Source organism: Lottia gigantea (genome assembly GCF_000327385.1).
Source record: "Lottia gigantea unplaced genomic scaffold LOTGIsca_64, whole genome shotgun sequence".
NCBI lineage: Eukaryota > Metazoa > Mollusca > Gastropoda > Lottiidae > Lottia > Lottia gigantea.
Window position 1 is genome coordinate 501,227 of NW_008710179.1, and position 12,389 is coordinate 513,615.

At 33.4% G+C, this 12,389-nt stretch overlaps 2 protein-coding genes across 2 annotated transcripts; one reads left to right on the plus strand and one right to left on the minus strand.

The window, feature by feature from the left end:
- Positions 1-733: 733 nt before the first annotated feature.
- On the plus strand, positions 734-5,955 carry LOTGIDRAFT_167174 (hypothetical protein; the record flags this gene model as incomplete). The annotated part of the gene is made up of 8 exons (XM_009064657.1): positions 734-798; positions 1,333-1,390; positions 2,215-2,620; positions 3,088-3,265; positions 3,801-3,922; positions 4,284-4,422; positions 5,038-5,161; positions 5,548-5,955. Coding segments are annotated over 8 exons (1,500 nt in total), but the record flags the coding sequence as incomplete, so codon positions are not given.
- A 127-nt stretch (positions 5,956-6,082) lies between these two features.
- On the minus strand, positions 6,083-12,069 carry LOTGIDRAFT_167175 (hypothetical protein; the record flags this gene model as incomplete). The annotated part of the gene is made up of 3 exons (XM_009064658.1): positions 6,083-6,137; positions 8,410-8,438; positions 10,282-12,069. The coding sequence occupies 3 exons, from the start codon at positions 12,067-12,069 to the stop codon at positions 6,083-6,085; spliced, it is 1,872 nt and encodes a 623-aa protein (XP_009062906.1).
- Between the last annotated feature and the right edge of the window lie 320 nt (positions 12,070-12,389).

Genomic DNA, 12,389 nt, shown 5'->3' on the forward strand with positions numbered 1-12,389 from the left:
GCAGACGCGGAGACGTTCAAATATATATTCTGGTCCCGATTTTTCAATTTCCATAGTCAAAATACCAAAAGAAACCCAAAACGTACAGCAAGTTCCAAATTTATCCATCCAAATTATATTGCCCAAACAGAACAATGATGTTTATAGTAATCATACCCGATCACTGCTCATTGTGGTGGGAAATCTAAAAAAAAAAAAGTGAAAGCAGCGTGATCCTTGAATACACGAAGATGCATACGTGCACCAAGGGTATAAAAATTGGTTAAATAGCATGTCGTGCTTACACAACGATAAAAAAAACCCTCACAATAATGCCACGACTGACACAGCAACAAAGCGAGCAAGCTCTTGGAATGGTACGGTTGGGAGCCACCCAAGCTCATACAAGAACCCTCGATTCTTCCCGTGTTAATGTAACAAACTTGATGCAACATTAATGTGCAGGCACACTAGCGGTCTTTAATCTGTGACAAAATTCTCCAACCAAGACCGTTCGTGTGATCGGACTTTTATTGGCAGACTGAGCTCGGACAGACCCAAAACGGACGTCATCAGCGATCTGATTCGTAAGGTCACAGGGTTAGTCTAAAGAATCTGGGCTTACAGGAAGTAGAGGGTTCTACAAGATAAAAAAAACCAGGAAGTAAAGGGTAGGCTATGATGTTGAGCTGTCAATGGCCCCACCTTGCACGACGATGGAAACAACCAGACTGGTTGAGATTAGTCTTCAGCGATGGAAGTCGGGTTTGTATGTTTGGAGATGAGATTAGATGATTGGAGACAGAGTTTATTTAAGAGGTAGTACGAAGGAGTGTCGCGGTGTGGGGAGGGATCTGTGGACAGAAGAGGACTCCACTGTTCATCGTTAATGGCAACTTGACAGCCAAGCGTTACATCGATGCCATTCTCAGCTAGATGGTCTTACTATTTCTGCAACAATAACCACATGGTGCCATTCATCCACATGGAAACACCAAACCCAGGTAGAGTCCTAGCCAACTTCCAATCAACATTATTATCTACATGTTCCCCCGACATGTCCCCTATGGAACAACTCTTGGGGCATCATGGACCTGCAGTGGTTTTTCTCTTGCATTGTACATTTGACAGCTCGGTTTTTGTACCTCACTTTGTGAGACTCTGACACCATAGCCAGAAGTTATACGTTTGTCATTTGTTGTGCTGGTTCCTTTCACTTTTAAGACAATATCTTTTCAATGGTCTAATTTTTAGTGGGCTAACAATTGGTATTGGTACTCTGTTTTTAATTAACTCTTTTATTACAAATTGAGTTTGATTAATAGATGCATAGATGTTTATACCATACTTCAGACATATTAGGAAATTTTATGGTCGTTATAGCGAAAAATATTACTATCTGTTAGTAGTGGTGGGCGGTCTCCCTCGAGACAGACCATGCTTACTCTTTTCGAAACATCTGTCATGGTTGGTTACTTCTCTTTAGAGGAGTCCACTACTATAATATTTTTACTCTTGATTTAGCCATACTTTGGACGAGATTTTAATTAACGGATTGTCTTGCTTCTACGGATTTTTATTCGGGCATAAATTACGACGGTTTTTTGATAATGAGAATTTGCATACAGTTTTGCATCAATAATCATATGAAAAAATCTAATCCCGAATTGCTTTACGTCAGTAACATGCAGTACATCTCGGTCTTTAGTCAACAGCGATATTCGAGACCAATATGGCGGACGTTTGTTACATAGACAAGATCGTGTAGCTGTAAATCATTTAATTGCTTCACTTCCAGCTAATATGTGAGTACATTTACAGTTCCCGTCCCAAAGATTAAATTGATGTAAAATATTTCATGACTCTTGTTGCTTTAATTGTATTATTGCAATTGTAATATCCGTACAATCTGACACACCAGACAAGTCAAAGTTCAATACCAGAATACACGGTTGTGCTATTTACGAAAATGTAGTCGACCAAATTGTATAAAAAAAATTGCAATTTTTCTCAAGTCTTTTTATTGTTTTATTCCAGATTAGCCTATACAATTGAATGAATAATTCTGTTATTCTGGGAAAACTATTAGACAAATCATTTTGTCTGAACATATCTGTGCATAGGAATCTAGACTGTTGCCAAAAAGTTGGGTTGGAACTGTTGTTATCCAGGAATTCAAATCTGCCATCCATTTCAGATGGATGCTGATGTTAGATGTTAATGTCTTTCTTTCAGGAGGTTTATAAAATATTAGGGAGAAAGAGATTTAAGCCTTATGACATGGAGTCTGAATATGATGATGGTGATATGGTCAAAAGTAAAGATGAAGTTTGTTGCTGTTGTCTAAAATCCTCTAAGGGCAAAAACTGTTTGAGATTAAACGGAAAAAAGTGTTCAGTGGCCAAGACTGGAGAGAAAATACAGAAGTTATTTGGATTGACTGACACTGGCAGTAGAAAGAAATATTTGAATCTAACCCTAAAAAATGCTTTAATTTGTAGAGGTTGTTTGATTAAGTTAGACAAATTTGAGGAATTTACATCTTCCCTTAGATTGTCCACAGATACATTCTTAGGTGATTCTAAACAAGATGATGCCAAAAGAATCAGAGCTGCTCCGAAATTAGCTCGTGGCAATAGAGGTAAGTCTTAAGAAGTTAGAAATTAGTTGACTTTCCTGACATTCGATCCTATTTGATGCTAGATTTCAGACAGCTCAGATTAAAACAAATTCCTTTGTCTCATACATCCTCCAAAATGGTCAGCTAGTTTTAATGACTCCAGTATGAGACATTTAGATAATGATGGAGGGAAATAATTAAGTAATAGAGCTCTTTAATTAAAGGGGAAACATCTTTATTTTTTTCTAAAAAAGCTTTGAAGAATTCTTTCATGGTTGTAATGAAGAGACTGAAGTATAATTGGTTGACATCTAAGTCAAAAAGCTGACACTATTTTTAGAAAACATGAATTAAGCTTAATCCTTCTGACAAGAATAGAGAATCAAAACAGATGTTACAATTTTACAAACTGGTACAAACATGGTATGTCATAGCTTATTGTAGATCATTAGGAAAAATAATTGATAAGCTGACATTTCTATATTTAGATGATAACTGTACAAATACAACATGTGTGAACATTAAAGCAAAGTACCTCAATCTACATAGCAAAGTTTTTGAATTAGAAGATATGGTACATACCAGTCAGATAAAACTATCAGATGAAGAACTACTTAAAAGTTTCTTTCAAATTACTGCCAAGCTATTTGGTAAAAAACTGTACAGGTGAGATTGTATGTATAGATTATGGATAGATTTTGATTATGAGAACTGTAGAAGAAAACGTGCCCTAAAACATGCCCCAAATGTCCAATCTCTCACATTTGCTTGAAATTTTTTAATATTTTCAACCTCAAATGAAAACGTGTGTAGTCTATGATCTTTTGATGCCATTACCTATTCACCAGATTTTTGTGTAATTGCTTTTGGTAATGTTATGGAAAGATATTGAGGTGGAATGGTTGATCAAGGTCTATCAAGACATACATCATCACATTGCTTGCGTCTTTATAAATCATTCATAAGAGGAAGATGTTGTAATTGTCGTCAAAATGTTTAAGGGTTCGGGTGATATTTCTTGTGCCTGGCTCCCATTAGCTACAGACCTAGTTTCAAGTATTATTTACTCTACGGAAAACAAAATGTACTGTTTGTTTAATGCTCTGATTGATAGGCCTACTTGAATCTCTTTGCTGAATATTTGTTTGCATATCTAAGAAAGAAACTTATTCTTAATTTAAAATGGTGTTATATTTTGTAGTGATATAGATGTTTATCTAGAAGGTGGTCATGTTATACATGGACATAAAATAATATTATCAATTCATAGTTTAGATTGGGGCATTGATGGTTTTGATAATTCTGATGAATTATATTTAACAGGTAAATTTAATATTACATGAACATATTGGTACAAACACCTAATTCAACCCTCAATTTCTACTTTTTGATTCCCTTTAGAGAATAAAAAAAGGATGTATTGCTTGTGTGCACTTACGTGAAAATAATCTGACATGCTTTACAAAATTTCAAATTGGCTTAACTTACAAACATACAAAAATATGTATGTTTCTTACATGGAAATAACACATATGAATAGTTCACAAGCATTTTGAATCTCTACCTCGACTTAATAAATTGAATTTTTAAAAAAGTTACATTATTTGAACAAAGCTTTGTAATCATAAATCTAAACCTTTAAATGTAATTCATGTAAATGAATATTTGATATTATTTATTATAGATGTCAAGTTTGATGTAGGGTTTGCTATATTAAAATGTATATATACAGATAAATTAGATATAGACAAGCTAATTGATTCAGATTTATTAGAGTTGTATGGTGCATGTTCACGATATAAATTATCTATTCTTTTTAAAAGGTAACTTTCTTACTTCTTGATATCTTTAGATGTTGAATTTCCTTGTCATTCATCACAGCAACAACATTGTCTTGTGAATTGTATAAGAACAGGAGTATACACAACAGAGTTGGGGGATTTATCTTTGCTGTTTGCTGTCACAGAATCCGTGATTCCCCTTTTTTCATACTTTAACTGAAAGTGTATTGATGATAGAGTAAATCTACAAAATTAAAGAATACATCTAAGAAATAATTGATGCGATATCCAATAGACAATGTCTATATTTGTAGCTAACTTAAAATGCTCTAACGCTGAACTTTGTTTCCGTCCATCTTCATTAGCCAACATTGTGCGGAAAAGTCATGTTATGAACTTTGTTTCCAATAGTTTGGATCGCTTGAACAATGATTTGGTTCTATTTTTATCATATTCAGTACAAAAAAAAGGAAGCAATGGAAATTAATAGTTTCAATAATTCAAGAAACAAATCAATGCCTACCTTGAAGAGAATTACAAAAGAAAAGCAAAATAAAAGTGTTAGTTTGTTTCATTTAGTATTATAAAACAATTCTTAGCCCTGTTAGTGTTTGGTTAATATAGCAACTCAAATATGATATACTTTGTATATTTTAGGACAGAAGAAGTTTTAAGATGTAAACTTAAAGAAGACAATGTTGAAATGATTTATAAATATGCTGTAGACAAAAAATTTGATAAATTAATTAATTATTGTAAAGCCTTTAAACAGACACATGATGTAAGTATTCCTTTTAATCTCTTATTAAATATCAGCTCCACTTCATGTCTTGATGTGGGTGTTGCTATAGATCAGTGGGCTTTCTACAAATCATGAGGTTGGGAAGAAGGACCTATTCATGTGTTAAATAATAAGAAATTTAATGGTGGGTTCCCACAGCCAGAAACACAGATATATAGAAACATCTTTAGGAGAGTTCAATTGGGTTTTGTAAAAGTTTAATTAAAAATTTAATTCCATGAAGATATTAAACTGTTTAAACTGTATCAAATCCTATTGTACACTAAACAACTGACTAAAGAACATAATGCATATTTAAGATTTTTTTAGATTTAACACTATTTCAAGGTGTTACACTTACAACTCAAATTGTATTGTTATTTCAGATGAATGTAGAAGATGATCAAGACATCAAAGTAGAACCTGATTCAGATGAAGAATCCCAATCTTCTGTTTCCATAACAACTAATAAATCTTCTGTAGACCATTCATCTATAGTGGATTCCAATAGACAAATAAGGATAGTACTTAACAAAATAGATAGCTCACATCTAGAACCAGGGATTGATTGTAAATCAACAGAAAGTGAGTTAGTAGATAAAGATCTTGAGGATTCAGATGTTTCAATTAAACAGGAGAATGAGAGTGAAGTTGAAGGAGAAAATAATGATGATATTGATGATGTACTGGAAAATGATGATGATGATGATCCTATGAATGATATTGATGATGATGGAAGTAATACTGATAAGAATGATGATGAGTACTCGGCAAGTGGTCACGTGCATACTAAAGTAAAAAATACGAAAGCAAAAGTAACTGTTTACTCATACTCAAATGCTTCTCAGGAGAATCCAACAGCAGATGCTACTGATGAACATGGTTATTCTCAAGAAGTTGGTGAACTTCAAAAACTAAACATTAGAGATGTTGAGAGAGAATTGAAGGCAAAAGATCCAAAGATTGATTTGAGGACCTTCGGTGAAATAATTGAACAGCATTGTAAGATATGTCCTGGACTTAATCCTTACAAGTGTAATTTGTGTGGCCGTGCATATGATCGTAAAAAAGATTTCCAAAACCACATGATAGAACATTTTGGGGAGAAGCCATTCCGATGTGATTACTGTCCGAATGAATATAAAACTAAAACATTGTTAGAAACACATGAACGGGAGCACACAGGACAATCACGTTTTATGTGTCATATTTGTGGCAAAGCTTTAAAAGATCAGCGTAGTCTAGAGAGACACGTGGATATTCATGGTGAACGGATTAGTATACAATGTGAAGTTTGTGGTAAATATTATGCCACTGAAGTTAGCTTGAAGAAGCATCAGTTATATCATCTAGAAGATAAAGACAAGCCTTTCCAATGTAAGGTTTGTGGCAAGGCCTACATAGACCGAACTTATTTTAAGATTCACGAGAGAACTCATACTGGAGAAAAACCTTATCAGTGCTCTAAATGTGGGAAGGCGTTTTCACACATAGGAACTCTACACAAACATAACAGATCCCATGCTAAAGCTTTTAACTGTGGTGTCTGTGGTATGTCCTTTAATAAGAGACGGAAGTTACATTCCCATATACAACTTCATGATGAAAATGCCACCAATGAGGCACCACCCTACGTGACTTGTGACCAGTGTCCAGAGATTTTCTACTCTAAAGTCAGCTTAGATTATCATAAAACATTAAAACATCCACAGTTGAAGCATCTGGAAGAATTTTTTGATCTTTCTGAAGATAAAACAAAGTACACTTGTAAAATATGTTTGGGGGAGTGTACTGAAGCAACACAGATCAAATTTCATCTTGCAAGCCATCCACAAGTAGAACCATTCAAGTGCAATGTCTGTCCAGAGAGATTTCGAAATCGAACAGGTCTTTCTCAACATAGACTTACACATATTAGAGAAAAATCCTTTAAATGTGAACATTGCAATCAGTCTTTCAGTAAATTGTTTATATTGAAACAACATGAGAAACGCCATACTGGAGAAACACATCTGTATAAATGTCAACTATGCAACAATCCTTTTCGTTGTAAGCGACAGTTTGTGAGACATGTCTTAAAACATAAAGGTTTGTTTTTTATCCTTCTTTTTTTGTTCATCCAGTAAGAAAGTATACAAGTATTCTGATTTATTTCCTTATATACAAGAATTAAGTCTTCTTCTGTTTTAAATAAGTAATTCTTCAAAATAGTATGCTTGTATCATTGACTGAATGTTTGCAACTAAACATTTCTAAAGTATTCAGCTATCCAGAAGCCATTTAAAGGGATAGCTGTGCCATTTTTATTACCAATCATACTTTAGTCTCAGAAGGGGGAATATATCACAGCTCACCATTGAAACTTATCTATAGAAATAGGACAAGAAATTCCTAGTTGTGCAATTTTAGTACATTTCTAGTACTTCTAAAGACTTTACGTATTATTCCAGGCTCAAATCAGCCCTCTAAAATGACACATCTGTCCCTTTAAATTATGCATTTTCAAGGTATATTTGATTGAAACTTTTGTTCTTTGTTTCTATATTGTTGTTACCTCTTTTTCAATCATTTAATGGCTTTACATTCTATTTGTAGAAAATGAAGATTATATGAAGACTGAATATTTATCTATTCTCAATAAAACAAGTGAAGAAATGAAGAAATATATTGAGTCTAACATAAAAAAGGCAGAAGTCATGTGTGATATTTGTGGAAAAATCTTCTATCAAAATGAAAACCTGAAAAATCACATGCTGACTCACACTACAGATAGAAACTTTGAATGTGACGTGTGTGGAAAAACATATAAATCAAAGAAAGATGTCCAAGTTCACAAATACTCACATTCAGCTAATAAACAATTCAAATGTCAACAATGTTCATATAGTTCACATCTAGCAGTGGCTCTAAAACGTCACATGAGATCACATTCAGATTTACGACCTCATCAATGTGAACAGTGTGGAAAAGGTTTTAAAGATAAATTCACTTTGTCTGATCACATTAGGTTTCATAAAGGTGATAAACGCTTTAAATGTGATCTCTGTGATCGAGCGTTTGTTGTTAAATCAGCACTAACATGCCATCGTAGGACTCACACTGGAGAAAAACCTTATCAATGTTGTGTGTGTTCGAAAGCGTTCTCCGACAACCGTTCTAAAAAGAAACATGAAATGACTCATACGGTTGATGATAATCCACAACCAACAGAACAGTTGTATATTCCTCCAATACCCCCAATTACAGACCAGTCGAGTGTGGAAATGAATCCAACATACTACAGATATGATACAGTACAACAAGTTTTTCCTTGTACTATCACAGATAACCAAGATCATCTTCACAATGTTAAACTATGACAGGAATGTAAAGAAGATTCTTACATACAGGGAAAACTTATATGTGATTGATGAAGGAAGGATCTTATGTGATAAAGCATATTTTGTGATTATTGATTTCATCAAATTTTAATGCTTAGTTTTAGTGAAATTGCAGAATGTCTGACTGATAATTGGAATGGGGCAAATTGATGCTATCAGTGTCTCCGATTCACATAAATATTTGAGAGAGTCCCTTTTAGAACTTTGTAATAGCTTCACACTGAGAAGATGTACCTTAAGCCTAAAGTGATTTTGTTGTAGATATCTTGGTTCAAGCTGTAATAATTACTTTAGAATGATTTTTACTTCTTATTCTTTTTGCGTACTTGTATTCAGAATAAATAAATATGATTGAATTGTTATGTTATAAATTGATCATAAACTGTACTGTATTCTGCACAAGTTATATAATAAGGATATTTATTTCTTAAAATAAGAAAAAGAAAAGTATTCTATTTTATTTTCTTTATTTTATAAATATATAATGGTATGGCAGGTTATAATTTGTAAGGCACATTTAATATAAGAAATATAATAATTATTTTGATTAAAGCATTATCATAAGTGTAATGTATCATTTAAATGCTGTAATTTTTTTAATAAAACATCACATCTGATCAAATTCTTTTTATTCAGTAGCTAATTAAAGGAATACTACCTAGATTGGACATAAAATTTTAAGTCTCAAACTTGGTCAACAAGTATATATTCATCATTTGGACTTACTAGGTGCCATGACTAAAGAATAGAATCTCTATATAAAATGACATCCATTTAAGTAAATAATTATTGAAAAATGCTTATAAGTGTGTTTCAATAATAACTTAGTTTAATGAATGACCAGTTCAAAATTGGGCCCGCGCACAATCTTTTATACGCATACAATTTTTTTTAATAAAACATCACATCTGATCAAATTCTTTTTATTCAGTGGCTAATTAAAGGAATACTACCTAGATTGGACATAAAATTTTAAGTCTCAAACTTGGTCAACAAGTATATATTCATCATTTGGACTTACTAGGTGCCATGACTAAAGAATAGAATCTCTATATAAAATGACATCCATTTAAGTAAATAATTATTGAAAAATGCTTATAAGTGTGTTTCAATAATAACTTAGTTTAATGAATTAGTACTTAGTTTTATGGATAATAAAGGGATTCTGTTGAATAATTATGTCTCCAGATATATCCACTGGTTTATTGATCACCCTAAGTAGTAGTATACCTTTAAAGAAAAATCCAAAGGAATAAACCAGAGGTAGTGACAACAGGGTAATATATATTTCTACAGGCAGTCATTAGGCCTTTTATTCTGAAATTATACTGGAATTAATTTCTATTACCTGGTAAAGCACAAAATGAAATGACAAAATCTCTTATAATCACTTTAAGTCTCTTTCTAAATCTATCATCTTCGTGTATTTGTAGAATAATTTGAACCCATAAGAGCATTAGTATAGTCACTGACTAATTCACTATTTAAACCTAAATCATCAAATTCTCTAGCAAAGGAATTATCAGAAAAACTATCTTGGTGATTATTTTGTTGAACACCAAAATCAGTTGATAAATGTTCGGAAATGTAGTTTTGATCACTTTGCCAGGGATGCTGTCTTGACCTTGGTAGCTGGTCAAGATTTGGATTGGGTCTTTGATTATATTGTTGATTTGGTACATCTTGGACATATCCATCATCTAGAGTTAATTCACTATTAATTCCATCCAATGTCTCTACCTGCTGAGCCTTTTTCTTAGCTACATCAGCTAGCGCTGTCTCTCCCTTATCTAAAGCCATGTAATATATGTCCATAAATAAGTCTTTAGCACCAATATCTACTGCTAGAAGGAAAGCTTTATCAAAGCGTGCATATCTTAACAAATGATGAAAAAATCTCCTTGCCAGACGACTTATTGGATCACGAAATTCAAAGATAATTGATTCAGAAATGGCAGGTTTAGGAGCATAGAATGTAGCCAATGTGGCTTCTAGTTGTGCTTCTCTCTCAGCATTTAATGGTTGACGTAAGAGATGATTCACAATGGTAGATAAACAATAATAACATGTCTGTCCCTCTACATCCCAATTTAAACAAGTCAGTAAACTAATAGCTTCATCTAACTGTCGGTGTTTAATGTACTCTTTAACCAGCTCTGAGGGGGAATATCTTTCGTGACTGAGAATTCCAAGATGAAACTGCAGCAATACTGGTGGTCCTTTATCAAAGGAGAGAAATAAAGAATCCACATAGTCAGATGTGTCAGTAGAAATAGGATCATAAGGACACCATTCCATTAGATTTAATAGTGGTGGAAAGCGAAAGAAGCGGCTGACACGAAGGTATTTTTCAGGATTTATTTCTTCTTCAACCAGTTGAATTTTCAGACAAGATAAGGCGATATCAAATATTTGTATGTCGCCACGACTGCTTCCCACCAAAATCACTGTACCATTGGGATGCCAACAGATACAAGCTGGTTTCACTGAACATCTTGTAATTTGTGTTAGTTTCTTTTGGTCATCGTGCATCACTATTGAACCATCAGAACACCCTAATATAACTTTATCTTCTCCTGGACTTATACACTGACAAACAATAGGACTTTTTAAAGGAATAGCTGTCATAGAAGTTCTCTGTATCTTGCCTCTAATGATATCATATTTACAAGTAAAACAAATGGTTTCCCCTCTAGATCCTTTTGATTCTTCAATGGCTAAGATTCGCTGGGATTGTAGCTGACTAAAAGTCATGTAAAGTGGATCATTCTCTGTTCTAGTGAAACACAACACATCAACTGAAGGTCCATTGGCATGAAGAACAACTGTATTGGCTCTCTCCTTGTCTGTGAACATTGGACTCCAGGGCCAAGCTTCATCACTTGCTGTCATCCACCAAATCAAAATATGATCATTGTGAATATTACAGGAAAATCTTCTGTCCAATCGTCGACCTTTTGGGCCTGGTATTTCTAATTGCATTACTTTTGGCTCCCAACTAGCTAACTTATCTAACCTTACTGCAGCCTCAGCCAAAGATGGTCGCTTTGTGAAGTAAACATAGTCAATCTTACTAGTATCAGGAAATGAAGCAACCATAAATTGGTCAGTCAGTTTAGAACAGCACAATGTATGGGAGGAGAATTTGCCAATCATTGACTTGTCCAATAAAATCTTTTCAACATCTCCTGAAGTTTGTGTAATAACGAATGATATGACACAACCATTATTCAAGATTACTTGAAGTATGTGTTTTGTTTTCCATCTTATGTCAATACAATGATACTGACTCATTAAATCTTCAACTTCCTTTAAGTTATCCTTCAGTTTCTCTGGCCTTTTATTTCTGGGTGACCAGACCAAATCTCTTGACTCAACATACTGCTGCTTTTCTTCAAAATATGGTTGTTCTTTACTATTTACTAGTTCACCTTTATCATGATAACTGTGACATCCTATGACACTGTCCGGGATAGCATAAAGGTTTCTCAAAGACCATATATACAATTCACACAAGCAGGATGCCATGTTCTGGTTTTCTTTTGTATAAATATACTATATTGACAAATTGACAAACTTACTCACTTATCATGTTTGTTTACATTCATTGCGCATGGGAATGGCTTTAATTTCCGTTTCCGGTAGCTATTTAGTCGGCATCAAATGAGTAAGTTTCCAATTTATCGTTTTGTTACGTACAATTTAAATATTACCTAAACAAAAACGAAACTAAAATTAATAACACATGAATAAGCAAAACTACAATTCATATTGTATTATGTTTGAAGCGAGTATAGGCCTAATGGTCGTAAATAGAAATAATTTTCTATAACTTGTGAAAACTCCAT